The sequence below is a fragment of the Larus michahellis genome, chromosome 2 (genome assembly GCF_964199755.1).
Source record: "Larus michahellis chromosome 2, bLarMic1.1, whole genome shotgun sequence".
NCBI lineage: Eukaryota > Metazoa > Chordata > Aves > Charadriiformes > Laridae > Larus > Larus michahellis.
In genome coordinates this window covers 36640939-36664698 of record NC_133897.1, presented here as the reverse complement: position 1 = coordinate 36664698, position 23760 = coordinate 36640939, and the positions used below count along the sequence as shown (strand labels likewise).

General features: G+C 39.8%; 1 protein-coding gene across 8 annotated transcripts in view; it reads left to right on the top strand.

Moving 5' to 3' along the window:
- OSBPL3 (oxysterol binding protein like 3) overlaps window positions 1-23760 on the top strand; it is a 93952-nt gene that overhangs the window by 30938 nt on the left and 39254 nt on the right. For 4 of the 8 annotated variants that reach the window (XM_074574876.1, XM_074574872.1, XM_074574873.1 and 1 more), the window contains exons 3-6: window positions 13041-13283; window positions 22914-23030; window positions 23226-23279; window positions 23489-23602. In XM_074574876.1, the coding sequence (XP_074430977.1) occupies window positions 13191-13283; window positions 22914-23030; window positions 23226-23279; window positions 23489-23602 (378 nt within the window). In that variant the 5' untranslated portion in view covers window positions 13041-13190. Of the gene's footprint in view, window positions 1-13040; window positions 13284-22910; window positions 23031-23225; window positions 23280-23488; window positions 23603-23760 lie in introns of all 8 variants that reach the window. The other 4 variants (XM_074574869.1, XM_074574875.1, XM_074574868.1 and 1 more) reach the window with 1 other exon arrangement.

Below are 23760 nucleotides of genomic sequence, written 5' to 3'. Positions count from 1 at the left end.
TGCATGCAACTGTATTTCAGAGTACTCTGAAATGACTGTGAAAACCAGCATTGCTGACATTTATTTATTTATTTATTTATTTCTGTGACCAGTGGTGAACAAGTCCTGATTCAGTATGTTACAGGGAAGATCTAATGGAAGACTGCTTAGTTGTTTTGGATAAATCATGGCAACCCAATTTGAACTGTTTGCTTTCACACAATTTATTTAATTTACTACCTGTGAAATATCCTGTTCTGTGCATGTGGACATGAAGGCTGTTTACTCTAAGTGGATGTTGTTGAAATAATATCTCACTGCTTGCTCAGCTGAAGAAAAGTCAGGCCTGCAGCGTCCCTGGAGTTGGTTGTGAATATAAAAACCCAGTGGTTGATTATGTACAGAATGTTAATTGTCACTCTGCTCTGTTCAGACATAACTAATGTGTGACTTAATTTAGATACATTAGCCTGAGAATCATTACATTCACATGGGAAGAAATGCATTTGTCACATGTATTTACTTTCTCATGCTTAATGCATAACGTCCAACTTGACAATTCCTGCACTTGTTGGTGAATTTAAGCCTCTTATATTTGCTGTACAAGGTGGTTAAACTGCTGGTTTTAACTTCCAAATGCCTCATGCGTTTCCCACATCCTCCCCTAGCTCTAGGAAATATTCCAGGCAGAGGGAGTGGGGCAGGGAGGAAGATGGAGAGTATGAACTAGCAACAGGAGATGTGAGCTCTGTCTGAGCAGTCTGTGGAGTCCCCAGGCAAAATTAATACAAAGTCAGATCCCTTTACACAAGGCAGGAAAAGCAGTGCGCTGCAGCATTTACTATAGTGGAAACTCTAATTAGCTCTGTATGCTAGAATTGTGTGGACAACCCACAAGAGCAAATGACAGACTTTCAAAATGAGCTGCTGGAGTAAAGACAAATTTAATCCAATTTTTGGGAATGATACTGAATTTTTTAATAGCTTGGTGATTGGTAATGGGTCAGAACTTGTATGGCTGGGAATGCTATCATTTATGTGAAAGCAAAATGTGGAGCGTAAAAGCTTTTAATGCAGTTTTGGGTCAGCCTAAATGAACTGCGCTTTAAGGTGGGTGTTTTGGGAGGCACGAAGATACAGTCAGCTTTCACTGGATGCTATTCAGAGCCTGACATGTGGCTCCTGTTTGTCCCACTTTCAAAATCTTTGTTCAAAAACCTAATGGTGCTGAAAGGAGAGAAACATAAGGAAAGAGATCAGAATCTTTTCCTCCAAGTAATTAAATAATTTTTTTGTACTTCACACATATAGAAATTACTTGGATTTTGTTGTATGGGCTTTGTAAATGAGCTGGCATGTGGTTCTATTAGCATTTTAATTCACTTGACTAAAACGAAGAGATGGGATACACTGCCAGGTGCTCAAGAAATGTGTTGTGTTGTACTGTACTCTGTATTTCTTGACTTTCACCTTTTAAAAGTATGATACTCATTCAGCATGATAAGCGATCTATTCTTTAAATCATTTCTTGGTGAAGCAATTGATACTGGAGTGTGACAGGAGATCCTACTTGGTTTGTCACTGTATTTTATATTATAGTTTGGTTACTGACTTGAAGCGATCACCTTCACTGTTCATCTGCCTAACTGGTATTGTAAAATCACACTAGAGAACAACCTTTCAATGTCTCAGTCTGGGAACAATGTGGGAATAGCCTCAGCAACAACCATTTTATGATGGTCCCAATTAGCGTGCGTTTTCTGCTCTGGGAGATCATTCTAACGAGGGACATCAAGGGGCTGGTCCTTCAGGCAAAATAGGAACTATTGGTCCTTTTGAGTCTCTGCCCGTATGTGCAGGGTTTCAGAGTTTTGTTAGGCGATGGTACTGTATGTGGTACTTTTCTCGACATCTTTGTGTTGCTAACCACAAAATGCTGCTCATAAATTTCATCCATAGAGAATTTGTTACATAGAAGCTTACCTCTTCTACTCCAAGAAAGCCAGTAAGTCTTTCCAAAAGGATATTTTTGCAGCAGTCTCTTTGTTGTGCATGAAGTGAGAATATGCTCAGACTACTTTGCTCTTTTCCCCAGACACTGATGAGCAGTCAGGCGAGTTAGCATGCCTGAGAACGACAGTCTGAAACTGGAGCTGGGGGACTGCTGCCTCCCATGGCCACCTTGTTTGCTTGCTGCTAGGACAGACAGTTGACTAATGTTCTTATTTTTGAGTACAGAAGAGAAGACTGGAAGACTGCAAATGCTGATGATGTAACTTTTCCAAATGTAATCCTTCTAACTGCCATCAGTCATTCCAAGATTTATCTTTAATGTGGTGTTCCATGTAAATCCTTGTCATTTTGGAGTAAAAAAAGTAAAAGATTTGAGTATTTTGGACATATTTTATTATGTGTTCTCAAAAGCAGTATAACGTAATGCTTAGAAGAAAAGATTGGGTACATTTTATATGGAAATTTAAAATTCTTTTGCCATTCATAGTAATTATTTCCACATTCCTCCTCCATCTCTTTGCTTTCTACATGCATTTAATTTTTCTACCTTTTCACAATTAAATGCATAGGACAAAATAATGAAATTCAGTTGAATGGTTGTGAATTAACTGTCTGTATGGAATAGGTGTATTTTTTTTTTCTAGAAGAAAGTGTGAGTTATCAAAATGCTTTGATGTCTGCAAACTCCAAGTTTTGTGGTCAAGACTTGATGAAAACTTTGTACATAGTTTCAATCTTGAGCGGCCTTTGAAAAGACAATTTTATGTCAAAAATGCGATTTTATGGCATAAGCTTTCTCAAGGTGTTTTCTTGCTTTGTGTTCTATATTTTATCATGTAAGAAAGATGTACTTGAATGAGTTCCTCAGACCTTTTATCCTAAATGTATCATTTGCTGGCAAAATTCTGGAAAACACAGTGAAAGATGAATATTAATAAAAGTTAAGGGAAAAATATGTAGGTCAGCATGGGTGAAGAGGGCATGACTGCCATCTGTTAAGAAATTAGCTCTGTGTTATGTTTCCTGCAACTTCCTATGTTATTATTTTAGATGTTTTTTTATTAAAAATAAAAAACCCCAACTTTTTAGCTCCTTCCTCTAAGAAATGGCTTTTTTTAAATTTTATTTTCCTTTTCAGAAATTAATCAAGTGCATTATATGAAAAATTGTGGAAAATCTCTTGTTAAGTATGTCAGGATGCACCTTCTGCTGCACCTACTCATAATTAACCACAGGTTTATTTTATTTTTGTGTTGTAAGCTCTGATGGTCTAGAAAAGTCAGTACCATATGCCAGCATTTTAGAAACAAACACAAAAATGATGAGAGGTTGGGAGGGGAGTAGGGAGAAGAGGCAAAGACAAAGAATGGTGGTGCTCTTTTAATATTAAGCAGTTTAAAGGGAATCTACGTCACTTGTAAACACTTCCGTTTATTGCTGCTTTTATAGCCTATAATTAAAATCCAGGTTGTTCAGTTGCAGTTCTAGTATAACCAACCTCAAAAATGCTATGAAGCAACCAAGACGCTTGACTGCACATGCTATAAAACTCTTCGTGTTGTTGTCTGCTGTCTCTATAGCCTGTCTATGGTGACTGTAACTGAAGTAAAAAATGAGTGTACTCATTAGAAATAACAAATATGGATTATTAAATTGTAGCATCCTTTCACTGAGCTCAAATCAAGTTATTTGTAAATTATTCATTCTTTCATATTGCTGAAGCATCATAATTAAAACTGTTGATCTTTTAAACCTCTAAAAATTCTTGAGAATGGGAGTGTAGCTGAAGCTTTTTTTTAATCATGTGGAATTTCTCTTGTTGTTAATTAAATTCAAATAGATAGTCAATAGCTTGCAGTAACCTAAATCGAAATGTAAGATTAGGGACAGAGTATCTTTTCCAGATCTGTCTGATCAGTTGAAAACAATACAGCTTCTACTTTCTTGCCCGCAAGTTGGTGATGAGCATCCCTGTATTTTGGCCAAAGCAAAGTATGTGAACTACCCCCTGTGACAAATGGCTCTCCACTGAAGCAGATTAGGGAGGGTTCCTGTGATTTTTAAATTATTTTTTAAAATTTATTTTCTTTGTAGGGGAACTACTGGTCTCCAGAAAAAGGACAGTTACAAATTGCTTGGGAGCAAGAATTTGTTTAACTGCAGTTATAAAGTGAATATGAATTTGAGCTCTAACCCATCAGTGGAGACACCGAACTGCTACTGAGATCCATTAAAGTTCTCAGCAGCTTTGTATTAACTCTGAGCTCTATTGCTGGAGGCGGGCCATATTTTTACATTGGGATGTCATATTGTAGTAGACCTGTATAAACAAACTTAGTGCATTAAAGCTCTATACATCTTCCTTGTTCTGGGCTGTCAGTAATAGTATTAAATTATTCACAAGTCTTAATTGAAGCTTTCCTTTTTGGCCAGTCTCCTAACTTGCTTTTAGATTTTGTTCCATTGTAGCTAGGCAGCGGCAGGACAAGATCTGACATGAAAGCGCTTACTCTGAAATAGACTTTCTGTTCTTCCTGAGCATGGTTGCTGCTTCTGCAGCTTTGTGTTCACGTTCTTCTTTTTTCAAGGTCAAAAGTTCTCTTACCAGCTCTGTCCAAGTAGAGCCTCTAAGGTAACCCTAGATGGATTCGGATTCTCTTCCAGCATTTCAGAACTTGAGGAGTTCTGTCACGTGAGGTGGGGAAAGGATCCCTTTTATGGTCTCTTTCCTGCTCAAGAGCTACCTTGTTAACTGAGTTAGAGGCCCTCATCTCTAGCCTGCGTCTTCTTTTGCTGACCCAGCTACTGTGATTGGTATTTTCCTATTTCGTATTATTAGGCAAAACATTGCATGTAATCATTCAGATTTATAATCTGGTTTCCCATATCATGCATCTTTCTGCTTCCAGGTCTCTTTCAGTTCATCTTCATCCTATGCCATGAAGATAATTTGCAGAAAACCTGATCCTTGGAACCTCTTTCCTGGTTCCCATTGTCAAAGTGTTCATTACAGTCATAAATATGGATGGATTTAAGGCCAGCTGTGATGTAGAATCTTCCAAGAACATGGTTTGCTCCCTCTGCACCTGCATCTGCTTTTCTCGGTTCTTGTCACCTGCATAAGTGTAGGCGATATGTGTTTACAAGCAAAGGGACAGTTGCAGGCATTGCCCTGTCTGCCCTTGAAGAGCTCTAGCCCAAGCCTTAACATCTTTAATTTTTATTTAAAAGAAACACTTTTCTGTGTACACTTTTTTATTCGTATTTGCATATTTTTTTAATCAAAGGCTTGGAGTTAACAAACACTTACCTTTTGGCATTAATAACAAAAATTCTTGGCACTTGTAGTACTAATTGTCCTCAGTATACTTTATGTGTGTTAATTGTTCCCTACAGCGTATCTCTAAGGTTATTCACACATTGCATGTTTAGAAACAGTGTGTTGGGAAGTTAGTGGCCCCTCGCCTAAGATGATGTTAGAAAGGGTTAACACTGATGTGCTAATCTACCTGCCTTTTTTCAGAATACTACACACCTCTTTTGATGTTTCAATCTATCTTAATATGAAAGACCAATATGTAGAAATAATCTGCATAATATTGAAAAGAAAGCTGTAGTTCTGCATTTATAAATACTGATGTTGTAAAGTAAACTGAATAAGGTGTACTGGAATGGATTTACAGACAGAAGCTTCTAAAGATACGGTAAGTCGATCAAGAAGAAATGCGACATTTTCATAACTCATGGTCATTACACTTTATAAAGCGCATAAACGAATTTCTGTGTATCCTAGGGAGAACTGAATCTTGCTACCATGGTCATTAAAGTTAATGAGATTTAAATTTTGAGCTAATAAGCCTGCTTTTAAAGGAGAAGCACTAAACATTCTTAAAGGGAAGTGTTATTTCTGTTGTAACTTTTTTCTTTTAGGAATTAAATGACATACACAAGACATACATGTTAATTCCAGTGTATCATGGAAAAACAGCTATCTGGGAGGGGGACCCTAGTTTTTTGGTTTTGGTTTAGTTTTTTTAGAAATTAGATTATGCCAAAGTGTGAAAACTAGAACGCCACATCAAAGAGGACAATGCAGGCTTGTTGAATCCTGCCACTTTTTAATGAACACATCTAGTTTTCCTGCATGAGATAAAGGATCTTGGTGTTGTGTTTGTTGTTCATACATACCCCATAATGTTTTTCTTCAGATTTTTGTGAAGGATCGTGGCTGGGCTACCAAAACTCTTCCATTTGCTGTTCTACCTGAAACCACAGGTGACTGGTTTTGGGTTTGTTTTTCCATAGTTAAATCAACTATGTATACTGGTTTAATAAAATATATTGCTTGATGTCAGCCTTGGTAGATTTATGCATCTCACAGCATTATGCAGCTGATCAGGTCACAAAGAGACAGTCTGATTCAAAGTTACATGGATGCCTTCAGTGATTTGACAGGAAAGTGATGTCTTTTTCTTGATGTACAGACAGTACTGTCTTAAGATCTTGAATTACTACATACTGGCAGACTGACAGATGTTTCCACGAGAAGGCACTGACTTCCAGAACTAACATTGTGCCTATCAAAACTGAATCTAGGAAAACAAACAGTCTGTATTTCAGTAACGTTTTAGCAATTGCAAGTGCAGTGTTAAAAAGGAATAAGCCTTGGGGCATAGTGGACTATCTTTGTTTTAGTGAACAAAGCAAAGCTTTAAATAGCAACAGATAGCAGAAAAATGAGAGGCAACCAAGCTAGTGCCAAATGGTAATGTTTCCACTCGTACCAACTCTGGGACGTTATCACTAACAGATGGGCCTTTCCAAGGTTTTTAGTACAGACTGTAAAATGATACCACGTGCCTGTTACTTTCCTTACTGGAAATGGTAATAAGCCCTTTTCTCTTTTCTATTGCCTGATCATCCTTTGTCTTTTCACTTGTAAGGTCTTCCCTAGATGAATGGCACTTCCCATGCAAACAGACCCACTGCTTCTTTATTGAGCACAGGGAGGGCTGTCAACCTCATTAGCATTGCTGTATGCAGTGTATCTGCTCCCAGTCTAGAATTTGATCCCAGCTCAGTAGCTGTTATTTTCTGCTCCATCCTCTTGATAGGGAGACTGTGGACCCCTCTGTTACTGGGTCGCAGGCTGGTTCCTATGGCCCCCCAGCTTCTGGCTTCTCAGTCAAGTGTGTGAGAGTCATGCTAAGAGCTGGAGGGGTCACGTGGGACCCCACTCAGTCCAGTGGCTCCTGCTAGAGAGCCCTGAGCTGCTAGGCTGTCCCTAGGCAAGGCTCTTTCCAAAAGGGGTGGGGGGAGAAGGAGAGTTATTAATTATTTAGGACCTGACTGTGGGCTAGGTCAGTCCTTTAAGTTATGATTCTTGACTGCAATTAAAAGTTGGGTGGAAAAGGTGGTGTGACAGCTGACTACCATAGTAATACAATGCCGCCATTACTGCATGTGTTTTCAGTATCACTAGTCACCAAGATTTTTAACAGATCTGTCTAGACTATATACCCAGCAAGTTTTTTTATACAAGTGTAATCTATCGCAGATCTCCTGGGGAGGGGGAAACAGCGTCAAGATTATACATTTAAAATGAATCATGTTGCATGGAGTATTATAGTTAGGTTCTATGGTGGATGTGAGGGAAAGGTGGTATTTTTATGTATGTATTTCAAGATGCCAATTGACCTACTTGTAAATTTATGTAAGATTTTTCTAATAGAAGGATAGAATTATTTGCCCCAAGGTGTAGTGAGACAGCAGATATTTGCTTTGCTTCAGGAGAGTCTGACTAGACTTGACATTGAAGCATGTTTTTCATTGATGTCTTTCTTGGGACGTACTCTACTAGATTTTTTCTGTTTTTTTTTTTTTTGTTTTGGTTTTTTACTTTCCTTACACTGGAACGTACAGGATTTTCTTTCATCAAGTGATGAATGTTATACATGAAAAGTCATTGGTGTTAAATGGGGTGTGTTTGTCATTTGTCTCGCTTTTTGCTTTCTCACTCTGTGTCTGTTGATTAGACAATTAGGAGAATTTTGCCTGAACTACATTTTCCTCTTTTGGGTCACTGAAATGGTATGGTTTCATTACTATGATAGCCTCCTCAAGGAAGTGGGCTAGATGGAACTAAGTGTTTCTTTGCATAACGGACTACTTCAGAGAGTAGTATGTGTCCATGGCTAATGAAAGCATCAGCTCAACACAGGCTGTGTTGGGTGATGTCTGCAGAGAGCGCCTACGATGGAAGGCAGTTCTGAAATACTTCCTGTTACTGTCAGTCTCCCTAAGCTGTTTGAACTTTTGTTTTCAAAGATAGTTTTAATAACTTAGTTGTTTTAAACTGCTTTATGTTTGTTTCTGCAAGTTTTCTTCTATAAAGAGAATAGCTAGCAACAGGACAGTTATTTGTGTGCTTTGTCCTTCAGTAGTATGAGTCTTATGGTAATTCAGGAAACAGCTAATACCCTCCTTGAAAAGACATCTCCAGTAGTTGTACATGGCGTATCTGTAGTCTATAAATAATTCTTTCCTTTTTTGAACCAGATGAGACACTGGGATAGATTAAAGCTGACAATTTGAAGTATAACAGAGAAAGCCATGAAAGCATTACTTGAGAAAGACTATTGCTTTGTTTATCCAGGTGGACATGAGTGAATGTAACTTAATAATAGCTACAAAGCAAAGGTTTCAGCACGAATTCTTTTTTAATTCTGTGAGAGTCACTCAATGTTGCTTGCAGTTCTATTTTGGATTGCTCAGTCCTGCGCTTGCTGTGGCCACATGACTCTCCTCAGGCTGTTCTTCATATTCTTCTGTGCACAAAACCTTAATTGATTACAGTTATAGAATGAGATGTATGCTTCCAGTTCTGCTGCTCAAAATCTCTCGTCAGTGTTCTTTCACTGCTGAATCAGCTCCGAAGCAGCTGTTAAGGCTTTATTTTTCTTCCAGAGCCATAACAAAAATAATTGCATAATGTTGATTTTTACTGCAGTTTTCAATTGTTTTTTTTTCTAAATTTCTGCCTTTTCTAAGATGTGGAAAAAATTGTGTTTTGCTGTGAGCTTATTGTTTTGACAGTAGCAAGAGATGAATTGTGATACTAAGAAGCTGCTTTGAACTCGTGCAGTTTTAAAGGTTTGAGAACAACTTCGGATGGTACTTTTTTTAAAAAATAGGTCCTCTCATATGTATACATTAATTGATGTAGAACGATAAGGCTCTTAGTAACAGATGATAAGTAGAGATAAGTGCTGTTTATGGGTTTAGGATGTAGTAGCTATAAATAATATTTGATACTCACGTATTCTTAATTCTTTAAAATGCACCTGGCAAGGTCATTTGCAAAAGTACTCTCTTGGCCTACTTTTGCTGTTTTTGACTAGATAGCGAAGAATTAGGCCAGTATTTAGCACTTGAGAAAATTCCTGTCCTAAATTTATTTGGATTTCCCTCAGCCTCATGCCTCTGATGTGTCTTTTGGGGTAGGCCAGATGGAGTGGCACTGTGCGCTCCAGAGGAAAGGTGGGCACAAACACAGTTCTGAGGCCGTCCTGTGGTACGGGGAGGACCAAAGTGTGTTGAACCTGAAGTAGGTGGATCATGACAACCTCAAAACATCAGTTTTAGCTGCAATTTTAGCATAGGTAGCATAACACCAATTTTTATGCCTGCTTTAAAGTTGTAATTACTCTTGTGCCTGGTAGCCTTAAGTTCCATGGGTAATGTAAAATATCAGTTGCCTTAGAGAGGCCCAGCCACTGCTGCTGGCAGCCAGAATATGCGAGTCAGTTTGGGATGCAGGATCAGTGTTTTCACACCTTCCTAGAAGAATAGGTGGGTTATTGTTGAAGGACAGCCACAGTTTTCTTTTTTATTCCTGAACTTGAGAATTTTAAAAAAGGAGCACAAAGTAGTTGCTGGAGCATGCAGCAGTTTTCAAAGATGATTTGGGGCCGTGCTCGTTATTCATATACACTTTCTTGTTCAAACTGGGAAGTCTCAAGGTAGTAAGTTACATTACTGGGAAACCCCGATAAAATAATAATAAAACATTTGGAGAGAGGGCACGCTTCACTCCTGCCTTCTTCAGGGCTGGTAACAAAAGCCTCTTTTTCAGCCCATGTAGTAAATTAATTTGAAGTAATAAAGGAAAATTCAAAAGCCTAATTTTGGAAACAGACTGACGAAATACTTCAGGTGCTCTCTGTCAGATTTACCCCATCTGTCTCCTGCCCTTAGTTTAAGCACTTCTGGTTAGGTGGCTGAGTCACCTTCAGCTCATTTGAATTCTGGAAAAGTGCCGGTCTCTCTCTTTTTGATTCAAAAAGGACAAATGACATTGCCCTAGGAGATCTTAAGTACTTACTTAGGTGGCTAAGACTGTGTCTAGGTAATGTCAATGTTAGCAAGTAGAACAGTGCATTAAAAGCAGACCTTTGTAGCGAATCAGTTAAAGGTGAGGACCCAGCACCTACACCGGGATGGGACTAGTCAGGACAGCTCTAATCTGGTGCCGTGGACTCAGTGCAGTGAGCACTGGATGCACTCCTGGAGCACAGTTCATCCAAAAGACATTTGGTTTCCATGTTCCAAGACTGTCCTGCAGTGCAAACCGAAATGTGGGAAGAGGGGAGGACCAGGAGATTTGCAGCAGAAGTGCCCTTCTGCTCTGTCCTAAAATGCTAATGTACACACACAACTTCATTTAGACTCCACACCAAAAACATGATGATAGAAATACTCTTCTGATTATATGACTTCTTTTTGTGTGAAAGTCCATGAGACCTCCTATTTTTTTAGTTACCTGACACTTCCAGGACATCACAACCATTGTGCTGTGTGTTCAGACAGGCAAAGGGCGTTGTGTAACTTACATCTAGTGCATCCTGAAGATACACTCGCAAGGTACTGATGACAGCAACTTTCAGTGCATTTTGCTGCAAATTAGAGCCTGTTTCTTGCCATGAACTCTGCCAGTCCTTGCCAAAATGCCGGATAGTCACTGATGAAAGCCAAGTGCTGAAGTGCTCATTTTGAACATAGAGCAGTGAAGAGGACAGGCGATATCTGAGCAAACTGTGTGCCAAAAAAGTAAAGCACTTGCTGCATGGTACTTTCAAGGGGTTATCTGAAAGATGAGTTTGCAGGAAGCGTGTTTCCATTCTTCTTGTGAATATTTGACCTCTGCTTGTTAATAGAGATGTTACCATTAAACTCTTTTACTAAATGCAGCTTGAAACTAAGCAAGAAAGTTATACTTTATACTCACTCTGCAGTTTAAAACCTACATAAATTGAGATAAATCTAAACCTGCTAAAAGCGCTAGTCCTTAATGAAATGCCACACAAATTTACCTTCCAGATAGGAAGCAACTGTACCTTCTCCAAAATGCACTATTCCAAAGCTCAGTAGTAATTTCAGTGTAAAACCCATGCGCTAGCCCAGTTCAGGCCGTGCTATCACATTGCTGTGCTCTTCTGGTTTTCTTCAGCTGTTGCATTGCGCTCGCTAGTTTTGTGCCTGTCTGATGGAAATAATTGCCAGGCTGACTCAGCAGTGACAGAACCCCAGCAGAGCTCACTTTCTCACCCGACGTTTGGAGACTTGGGCTGTTTCACTATTGCTGCTGAGCATAGATTTGGTCTGAGGGTAACTGGGTATTTCTACCTAGGTAAGGTAAACACTAAGAAGAGAGAGACCTTGTTTCAGGTGAAAAGAGGGCATATTGTTGAAATGTTACAATAAACTATATTGCCACAGAGGCGCTATAGATTGGAAAAGGTCTCTGTTTGGAAGTTGGATGCTTCAGACTATGGCAGTAGGTGGAGAGGTGTTCTGCAACATAATGTTGTCTTCGTCTTAATTATAGCACCGGGTTTTACTTTTTTTTGGTGTTTTTGTTTGGCTTATTTTTCTGTGGGGTTTTTTTGTTTTTGTTTTTTTAAAGGGAAATGAATTCATAAGATACAAAAAGTGGTTTACTAGGGATCTGAAAATGCTGCTTCTCTCGGTAATAGGTTTTAAAGCCTTTTCAAGAAAAAATGAATGGCAAACTTCAATAACCAGCGATCCCAGTTCAGGACTCTTCTGACAGGTGTTCATTCACCTGATGAAGTAGTGCCTCCCTGTTTTGGCAATGATATTTCTCTTCCCTTTGTGCAAACTTCCCTACCTTTTTCAGTGGTGGTTCTTGCACTCTTCCTAATGTGCAAATTCCTTGCCCAAGACAATAAAATCTGAAGTGATAGAGTCCTATAAAGCTCCTCTAACCACCCCAAGTTTTGGAAAGCATCACCCTTTTGTTATGTCCTCTGTTTGGTTTTAAAAAATATATGCAGTTACCATGACAACTCTTGCCCACACTGGAAATCTGTTATTGGGAGTTTCTGGCGTGGCTTTTATTTGCATATGCTGCGAACAGCGCTGTTATTAAACAGACTGTTCATTATTCTTCCAGTCACTGACTGAGACAACTGATGTGACAATAGTTACAACTTTCTGGTTCCAGGTAAGAGTGGTCATGCACATTTCTATGCAGCTGTGTTTGCATGTTCACTACTTTATAGAGGTTTTTTTCCCCCCCTTACAACCTGAAGCCATGCTTACTTTTGTAAATTATCAAGGAACTGGGAAAAAGAGGTATTTTTCTGATTACCCACCATCCTTTTTGTGAGACATTTTATTAGATGCTTTCTTCTCATTTTGAGGCTGTTTTGGTCCATTTTATACACATATTTATTATACTCTATGTGTGCCTTTATTAATCTTTTAAATGAATTTACATCTTTAAAAAGATGCTTGATACTGTACTTTGTCCTCTGAATAAACAGTGAAGATTAAAGCATGCATTTAGCATCCCGAATTCATGTTGTTCCTGTTTGAGACTTGAAAATTGTTGAATTAATTTCTAATAATGTACAGTAATGCAGACAGCTTGTATTACCAAAGGCTTTATTATGATTCATGCTACAGGATGTCAGTAAGAGACAACATCTGATAACTTGGCTTTTTGTTGTTCTTTTCCCTTTTAGAAATTTCCATGGGATGCAGATCATGCCTCTGGACTGCATTGGGGTAAAGGATGAGTTCTGTGTTTCTTTCAGGAGTCTTCCAACACATTTTTTAAATTACCTTTTAATAGTGTTCTAAGTAAGCTTATGTGAAACAAATGGTATTGGATCATGAGTGAAGAAAGAAGCTTTGGTGTATCCCAGAAAATGTTGTCTCCTTCAAGAAGTACTAGCAGCTGCTCCTCCAAGCAGGGAAGTCGACAGGTAATGCAAACTTTTTTAGCCAAACTGAAAGCATTACTGAGATTACTTTTGCTCTTGAATATCAGCGAATCTCTTAAACTCCGTTTTCCTTTTGCTTGCTTATATTATTTCATCACTTCTTTGTTTTCCTTACTCTCTCGTCTTTTTTTATTGGTAGCAGCATCTTGGTTTGAGTCAAATGCAGTGAACACACATTACTGAATAGCAGGCACTTGTAAAACTGGAATGCTACCAACGAATTTGAATTTCTGCCACGTTGTGTGTATGGTGTCTCAATAGGGAAATATTGCGGCTGTAGTGGCTTGGCCTTAGTGGTTTGATCTCGAAATCCCAAATTGTCCCTGTAAGATACCACTTTTGTGGTAGAATATTGTGTAACTGCTCTGCTTATTTCGAGTTTCCAGGGAAAGGTGTGCGTGCATGTGTGAAAGAGAATGCACTTTTGTGAAACTTGACATAGGGCCTCTTTGACAATGAAAAAGTGCCTGTGAATGCCTGTGTGTGCTGGTTTATTGCTGTAGGATTGTAGTTATGAAAATAAGTGTTTATGTAACGTGATACATCTGGGTGCCTAATGCAAAGGATGCTTTATTTTCTGAAGATGTGATGCTATTCTTTAAACCTTAAAGTTTTAAAAGACATGTGCCAGTGTTTGCACCTGACAAGTGAGACTGCTGAAGACAGCTTTTGTGTCTGGTCAAGAAACATTGACTTGCAGCCACACTAAGAATTAAGCTTAAACGTGCTCAATCCATGCTGGCAAAATCATGAGCAATAAGCTCAGCATAAACTTTTATTTGTACAAATGCTGGCTTAGTGGAGCTCTTGAAGTTGCCTCAGGTTGAAATTTTAATTGGAATTGAGCATCCTAATCCCCCAGAAGCTTTGGAGACCTCAGCTGTGTTTTGAAATAGCACCTGCTTTTCTGGGACTTCTGTCCCTGTACATGCAGTTGGCGAAGCAGACAAATCTCTGAACCATTTATGCCTTTTAAAGTGCCGTGCTTGTAAGAAATGCTGTGCATTTCTAGTATACTGAGCAAAGAAATCCTTGCTTTCAGGATGCCTTTTTTGTTTTCCTGCAACATTATTTTTTATATCCTCGGTATGAGATTACCTTTAAAAAGTGTAATGTAAAACAACTTGTATTGTCTGTTTCGACAGTTCATGTCTATCAAGTGTTATCACGTAGTATTTAAATAATAAGATTTACATGAGCGTGACTAAATCCACTGGTGTCTTACACAGCCAGTATAAGCAGCCATACTTAACGCATAAGCAATTTCTGCAAGAACCTCACTTACTGCCGTTTAACGCGATCAAATCTGTTGGCTAGCTCAGGCTTTTGATACTATTATTAGCAGGTCCCATTTCTTAGCCATTTTGTTCTCACCTGCTGTCTTTGGAGAAACGGAATAATCCACTAAGTTTTAATGCCATCTTGTCAATCCCCAATGTTTTATTCTTTGATCCTGTACAAAAATGCAAGGTGTACCTGACAAAGGTGAGAGATGCAACTTGATGTTTTATTTGCATTCCTGGTACATGTACTCATTCATTATATTCAGGCAGATGGTAAATTGCCTCGTGCACCTATCAGGTCAAGCTAAATGGAGGCATAAAGTAGGTTGTTTCCCAATGCAATATTGAAGGGCAATACAGTTGATATTTCTTCATGATAATCTGGGGCATTGTTTTAAGTATCTCCACTTTGATCAATGTTTCAGTATTAATCTTTTCATGGTCAGTCATTGCAATACCAAGTAAGTAACAGTATACCTCTGCATCTGGGCAACCTACGTAGGTTGACGGATTGTCCATGTTTTCAGAAGGTAATGATAGAGGTGAGCCCACAGAAGTTGGGGAGTTTGTGTGACTTGTTATGTGCTTGGAAATGGTCACTAAGCAGGGCTAAAAGCTCTGCTTGCTTGCTTGCTTTTTCTGTATAGTCAGAAAATTTACAAACATGTTTTTCAGAAATTATATGTGCTTAAGGTTCCACTGGTCTTCTGATATTTTTGTTTTTAAATAGGAACTTCTAATATTTGTAAGGGATACTTTAATACTTTCTCTGTTTCCTTTTTTACCAAGTGCAATAACTTTCTAGCTTGTCCTTTGACTTTGTTTGCATCTGCTGAAGTGGTCTAGAGGTCTTCCTTCAATGTAGCAAAATTTAGAAAGAAAAAAAAGAAATTCTAAATTACAGTTTCTTTCAGCATTGTCAGTGTTTGTGTGCATGGCTCTGTATTGCTTTTCCTTCCTTAATTCCATGATGTTTGAGGTGTTTTTCATATGGCTGTTTTTTCACACTGAAGTTATCTTGCAGTTTACAGAACAAACTGTTTTGGTGGGGAAAACAAAGATTTAAATATCCTGTGCAGTATGCACTCTAGATATTTACCTGAGAATAACTCCTGTATGTCATTTTCCCTTATCTTTTTTTTTAATTTATTTGTTAGTTATTGTTTGTGGTGGAAGCCTGTTTCAGTGAATGTTTTGTAGTTATACTTTTCTGTGCTGCATGTGGGAAGAGGGACCTTTAGGTCTAACAGAGGCCAGTACTCTGCAAGACTCACTGGCCTGGGCACAGCAGTGTCACCTTTGGGTGAGGAATGGATATTTTCTCCCTGTTCCGGTTCCCAATAGGCTCTGGTCTTGCAGTTTATAAAGATCTTTACCTTGTTAGATAGACCCTTTCTTCAGTGGTTGTAATTCATACACCACATTCTGAAATGTGCAGGGGAAGGCACCTGGACAGGTAATTTGTTTTTCTGCCCAGAGTAGTGGGATCTGGGTTTTGAGTCTCTCTGATTTCCTAGCCACAGACTCTGTTGCAGGTACATGCTAGCACCAAATAATAAGAAGCTACTTGAGACTGTGATATGGAACCCTCGTAATGTTCAGTTCTGGGCCCCTCTGTACAAGAGGGACATTGAGGTGCTGGAGTGTGTCCAGAGGAGAGCTACCAGGCTGGTGAGGGGTCTGGAGACCAGGTCATATGAGGAGAGGCTGAGGGAGCTGGGCATGTTTAGCTTGGAGAAGAGGAGGCTGAGGGGAGACCTCATTGCCCTCTACAACTACCTGAAAGGAGGTTGGAGAGAGGTGGGTGTTGGCCTCTTCTCCCAGGTGAACACTGACAGAACCAGAGGAAATGGTCTGAAGTTGTGGCAGGGGAGGTTTAGATTAGATATTAGGAAGAATTACTTTACTGAAAGAGTGGTCAGGCACTGGAACAGCCTGCCCAGGGAGGTGGTTGAGTCACCATCCCTAGAGGTGTTTAAGAAACGTCTAGATGTGGCACTTCAGGGCATGCTCTAGTGGCAGAGATTGGAGGGGTTTGGTTTTTTGTGTGTGTGTATGGTTGGACTCGATGATCTCAAAGGTCCTTTCCAACCACGAAGATTCTATGGTTCTAGTACAAGGCTTCTGTGCCCATTAAAATTTAATTATTGCTTCCTGCAGAGCAACATGTGTCAGTGGTGTAGAGCATAAGTAGTGTCCTGTGATGCAGAAGACAGGCCACTGTGCCGAAAAAGAGTTGACTGAAGCAGGTCTGCAGGACTTGGAGAGGCCCACTCCTTCCTTCGCTAAACGTGGTGCCCTTTTTCTGCCGGATGCAACACATTTGCATTGTAAACTGAAGATGCTAACAGTGAATCCTGTTCACCTTTGCCTTGAAGCCCCATAGCAGGTTGGAGGCTACTGCCACATCCCACCTCCCTGCTTTTCTCTGCCCGGCTCCTTCAGTCGTGAAAAGGGATGTCTTCCACAAAGCTACAACTCAAACTGTGTTTTGTGAGGAAGAAAAACTGGTGTTGATCTTTAAAATTAAATTGACCTGTGATCAAAAGAAGATATATTGTGGTAGTTATTTTTAAGTCTAATGTGTTAACTAACTTTTAAAATAGATTCAGTAGGGAAAAGTTTTATGTCAGAAGAGCTGCTTAAAAAACCCTCATGTTCTTAAAAAGAAAATTAAATCATTTCTGCCAATTTTATGAACCGTAACAAATGCTTTAGTTGCAGCTGATGCCAGCCCTTATCCTCCACAACGCGGGTTTCTATTTTTGGCACTTTAAAATATTCGGTACAACTGACTGCATTTTACACTGGAAGAAAGTCTGGCACTGTCATCTGTTTCGTTCAGGGAGCTGCAAGCACAAGCATCGGTCTGAGAGCCGCTCAAACTCATTACTTCATTCTTTCTCCTGAAATAATTTGCCTTGAGGAGCTGTGTGGTACAGAATATTGCAGAAAATGAGAAGGGATTTATTTTATTAATAAAGAAAATTACTACAGTTACCTAATGACAGACTTATCTCTGAAGATCAAAGTGTATGCTTTTTTTTTCCCCAGCCACAGAGCAGGTATATGCCAAGTGGTGACTATGGGGTGTATTACCAGTGCTGATCTGAAATGAGCACCTCTGGACCTGAGAAAAGCAAAGAGTATGTTCCTCCCTCAGCCTCAAGTGAAATTTCTGCTTGGGCAGCAAATGCATTGTTGATCTTTTTGTGCAGATGTTGGCCCGTAGTGATACAAAATCTTCTGTAGTGTCATAACCTTAAGACACTACTAATCTGGGTATCAGGCTTATGCTAAAATTGTTAATGCCATTCAGCTGGGAGGTTTGGGGTGTGTTTTGGGGGGTGTGGTGGTGAGGTTTTTTTTTAAATTTAGGGCTGTGGTTTGGGGTATCTCTTAGTTCCCTGTTGTGGGATAAGAATCGGTAAAATGGAGCATAATCTGAATGCTTCCAGTAGCTTTCAGGAAATCCTGTATCTCCAATTTGCTCCTCTGCTATTTCAGACAGATGAGAACAGTTGATAACCGACCAGACTGATTCATTTGCCTTCATTTTAGAGAGTAAGCAGTTTTCTTTTGCTTCTGCAGCTGCTGCTGCCAACTGATGCTTTTTCCTCATTAAATTAGATGTCAGATCTCTTGCAAAACAAAATACCGATCAAGATCCTGTAGGATTTGGGTCTAGAGTGAAAGGATCCAAAATGAGCCGCAGCAGCGGTATTTTGAAAAATGTGGCAGTTTTGGGGGTTCAGGTGGGAAAGGTTGGACTCTTCTGGACAGATGTATGTAGAAGAGGACCAGATGCTGTTACTGCAGTGTTGTACCATGCATATATCCAGCAGTTCCCCAAACTCTTAATTTTCTGAGCTATTGCTTGCCTTTTCTTGGGTAACTGAGTTGATTAAATTTTGTGCTTTTAAAAGGATCCATTTCTAATTTAACTAGAGCTATCTTTACGTAAAGCTTGCAATTGAAGTGTGAGGTTCCCAGGGCAGAAATGTGAGTAAGAGACTTGCCTTCACCTGAGATTTGGCAGGCCATTGGGCCTGTGCAATGGGAAGAAGTGCTCCTGCTTCAGCTTTTCTTACCATTTTCACACTTTTTAATTGTGGAGGCACTTTCTTGGCCACCTCATTGACCAGAACAAGAGAGAGAAATGTGGCTCTCCTACAGGAACGTGGGAGACAGCTTGTGCCTGGACTGCAGGAGAGGCCCAGACAAAATTGGAGTTGTAATGCAGGCCAGTATGTTCTCTGTATTTAAAAATATTACCAAAACTATTTGACACTGTGTATATTCCAGATGGGTGCATTTGGCTGAACTATTTTTCAGGTTCTGCCTCATCATATGCCCAATGTAGCATGGATCTGCCTCACTTGAGGAGTCCCTTTCTTTCTAAGCTTGTAAAAAAGTGAATCTGGATTCTTTTTTCTTGATTGTGCTCAAATTTGTGCTTGCCTCCTGCAAGCAGACCACTTTATGAACCATACAGTGTGTTTAAGCTCAACCAAAGTCTGTGAGAACTTGATCCAAAGTTCAAGAAAGTTTCTTCGTTAGGTACAACACTGGAATATTGAAAAGGAAGTGCTGTTCACTGGTCTTGACTGCTCTCAGGTTAATTCTCAGCAGAAAAGTTACATGTTTAAATACTGCAGTTTAATGTATTTCAGCTAAGGCAAGGGAAATAGCTTGCTTAGTAATCAGGCAAAACAGCTTTTAAGCTCTTTGGCTAATTTCAAGAAGAAAGAAACAAAAACATAAACATGGCGTTTTTCTTAATCTTGCAGATGTTCCTGGTAGTTCTTAATTAGAATTATCTTTCACTAGTTCCATCAGGTTTCTCACTTTTTTAACTGTTTACCTTTTTCCAAGTCCCCAACATGAAATCAGCCAATGTCACGGTTATTTTTTATATTGGCTCATTTAGTAGATCATATTTTCTGAGGAGATGAGATTTTATCCACACGTGGACATTTAAGCAGCTGTTCAGCTGTTACTTAGTTAAGGTGAATTGTAGCATTACACTGTATTTGGTGATATTTAAAGAGGCTGCTCTTTGTCATCATGGAACATGATGATGGATCATTCAACTGGAATGTTCTGTCAAAAAAAAGAAGCCGGGGGGGGGAGGTAATTCTGGAGGCTTAGATCTGTCTTTGTACTTGAATAGCTGTCAAACTGCAGCTAGCAAGCTCTAGCTAACTGGCCTTGCATGGGCACAGGCTGGCGCTCTGCTTCATTCTTTGCCAGCTTCACCCTGTGAAAGACCTTTGCTCTCGGCTTCTAGGAGCAGCTGCGGCTGATGTTAGGCTGGTGTGCTGGAGACAGCCCAGGAGGTGGTCTGCTCTCCCTTCATCCTGCTAGCTCATGATATCCATGAGTAACTTCTGTGTTCCCTGATGTGGTATCGTAGTAATTTACCCCAAAGCAGGAAAGGGTTCATGATCGTTGATAATTTTAAGTGAGTCCCAAAGCAATAAAAATAAAAAATAAAGAGTATGGAGTGTAACTTCTGGTTTTCAATAGGAAAAATATTATTTCATGATCACTGGTTAGAAATGATGGTATCTAAGTAGCTATCAAAATATCTTTTGATCTGGAGGGAGTAAAGAAGCCTATTTGTTACCAAACTGACAAGGATAAAACCCAGATCTGTAGGCTTGCAAAATGTGTGCCATAACAATTTTGGTAAGGATAACTGCAGTTTTGACTTACCTTCAGGTAGTAGTACATCATCAGGTGGTCCGTAGGGTGTTGAATGATGGGGGCTGCTCAGCCCCACATTTCTACTGCTTGCAGACTCTTGTGTAGTGCTGGCAGAGTGAAGTCAAGCCAGGGAAGCAAAGCAGCTTTTCACTTTGTTCCATGAAGTGCAGTGCAAGGAAAATAATAATAAAATAGTGGAGTGCCACCAGTAATGTGGTGGAATAAAAGATCACATTCCTTGGGCTATTTAATGAATGTCTTTTCAAAGATGGTTTGCCATTATGCCTTGTTACTCAAGTAATGAGCATATTACCTAATGTAATTGTTTTCCTAGGTTTCCGGGGGTGAATTTTAAGGATTCTGGAGACGGATAAATGAGCATATGTAGTGAGTTGACCCTGGCTGGATGCCAGCTGCCCACCAAAGCTGCTCTATCAGTCCCCTCCTCAGCTGGACAGGGGAGAGAAAATACAATGAAAGGCTCATGGGTTGGGATAAGGACAGGGAGATCATTCAGCAATTACCATCATGGGCAAAACAGACTTGACTTAAGGAAAATTAATTTAATTTATTACCAATCAAATCAGAGTACGACAATGAGAAATAAAACCAAATCTTGAAAACACCTTCATCCCTGCCCCCCTCTGTTCTTCGCAGGCTTAACTGTTCTCCGAGTTTTCTCTACTTCCTCCCCCCCGAGTGGCACAGGGGGATGGGGGAATAGGGGTTGTGGTCAGTTCATCACACGTCTTCCATTTCTTCCTCCTCAGTGGAGGACTCCTCACATTTCTCCGCTGCTCCAGTGTGGGGTCCCTCCCATGGGAGACAGTTCTGCAACGTGAGTCCTCCCACAGGCTGCAGTTCTTGAAGTGCTCCAGGATGGGCTCCTTCCACGGGTTGCAGTCCTTCAGGAACAGACTGCTCCAGTGAGGGTCCCCCATGGTGTCGCAAGTCCAGCCAGGAAACCTGCTCCAGCATGGGCTTCTTTCTCCATGAGTCCACAGGTCCTGTCAGGAGCCTGCTCCAGCACGGGTTCTCCATGGGGTCACAGCCTCCTTCAGGCATCCACCTGTTCCTGTGTGGGGTCCTCCACAGGCTGCAGGTGGATATCTGCTCCACTGTGGACCTCCATGGGCTGCAGGGTTACAGCCTGCCTCACCATGGTCTTCACCAGCGCCTGCAGGGGAATCTCTGCTCCAGAACCTGGACCACCTCCTCCCTCTCCTTCTTCACTGACTTTGGTGTCTGCTGAGTTGTTGCTCTCACATATTTGCACTCCTCTCTCCGTCTGCAGTTGCTATTGCGCAGGTTTTTTTCCCCCCTTTTAAATATGTTATCCCAGAGGCGCTACCACCGTCGCTGATGGGCTCAGCCTTGGCCAGCAGTGGGTCCGCCTTGGAGCCAACTTGGCTCTGTGGAACATGGAGGAAGCTTCTGGCAGTTTCTCACAGAAGCCACTGCTGTAGCCCCCCAGCTACCAAAACCTGGCCATGCAAACCCAACACAGCACAACTAGCACTCTTGCTGATTTTCGTTTCATTTTTGTTTAAAAGTTTTTTTTGAGTCAGTCAAGTTCTTTTTGGGAATACTTCTCTATGTATCTTACAGGGAGGACCACAAATACTTACCTACCTGGTGTAGTTCTGTTTTGCCCAAAGTGTTTCATACTAGTCGTTTTTTGTCATTAAAATCTATACGTTAAAGGATTCTTTGTCTTTTTCAAATCTATGAGGATGGTACTAGCACATGCCATTTCCTGGCAGTTGTTCGCAATTCTAGATCTGTCAAATCCTATGGTAGCTGGCAATAAATAATTCATGAGATCACCCATCACAAATCTTGAAACTTATGTTACATTGTCATTAGCAGTTGTTCCATAAATAAGAACTGTAAAAATACTATGAGACTTATTGTCTTCTCTGTTATCTTGCTGCAGGGTCTTTCATTTAAGAGTTCCTGATGGCAAAAAAGAGAGATCCTCTTTTAATTAGAGGTGTATCTGATTGAAGGGTGTTTTTTATTTTTCTTGTACTCTCCCTTTATGTCTTGTTCCTCATAATACTTGAGTTATTTACCTGGATTTTTCATTTGTTGTTATTTTATTTTATTATTATTATTACTTTAGGGAGGCTGCAATTCACACCAAACACAAAACCTTGACTTAATGAATATGGGCAAAATAGTTTTATAGAAAAGGTCTTCATTTTCAGTGTCTTTTATTTCTGCTTCATAACCTATAAAATATATCCTTTTAGCATAGGCTGTTTCTGCCTGTGATTGCAGAGGTTTTTTATGCTAAACTGTGACTAGGCTGTGGCTATACACTGTGTATATGTGTGTACAGAAAAATATATGTGTAAAATTCTGGTAAGCAGATGCATTCAATGAAGGAAGCTGTAATAAAATAGTGTTTTGTTTAGTTTGTGTTGTTTCTATCAAAATAAAAAAGAATATTGTCTCTTGGAAGATACATAACAAAGTGTAAAGGTGGATCTAAGCTTAGATTTTGACATTATTTGGGTTTTTCTTACTTAAAGCCTTCTTCCCCTTGAATGTTCCTCTTAACATTTCTGTTCGTTGGAAGAAATTAGATCTAGATTTGGATTTTCTGTTTAAGCAGGACAGCTGGGAAATTGTAGAAGGACTCCGGGGAGCAATGAATTGTACCCAGGAGCCACAGAAGCAGGAGGGCTGCTTGCTGAAAAAGAGGAAATGGCCTTTGAAGGGCTGGCACAAGGTAGGAAAGGAATGTGCAGCTGAAAGCCTGATGCCATGTGAGTGAGCCTTGCTTGGTGCGGTTTTGTGGCAAATAGGTAGCTTAAGAGCAGAGAAAGCGTTCTCCAAAAGATATATGGGGGTGGTGGGTTTTTGTTTGCATTTTTTTTGTGTGTTTTATTATTTTGTTTTTAATTATCTGCATTTCTGTTTGCAGAGATACTTCTTTTTGGACAGAGGGATTTTGAAGTATTCTAAATGCCAAGCTGATGTAAGTGATCTGAAACCCTTTAAGGCCATTATAAGGTAACAGCACTATTTTATCCAAAATAACAATAATTCCATATTGTTGGCAATGGGAAATAGAATTTCAGCAGTTCTAAACGGTAGTTTGAAGGGGGGGAAATGATAGTTTCTGCAGGTAATAACTATCCTTTTGCTTTATTCTGGAGTGATTGTATTCTTTTTACTTTTTTGCAGATAGAGAGAGGGAAGATTCATGGCTGTATTGATGTTGGACTTTCTGTCATGTCTGTAAAGAAATCAACAAAATGCATAGATTTGGATACAGAAGAGCAGATATACCATCTGAAGGTAGGTCTTCAGGATTGTTATATCCTTGCTCCCAAAATAACATTAGCTGTGTATGGTGAAGATGACCTTTTTTTTTTTTTTCTTAATAGTAGGAGGTCTGTTAGTTACACTAATAACTTACCTTTTAGTGTCAGCAGATTAGGTTACGCTTTATACCT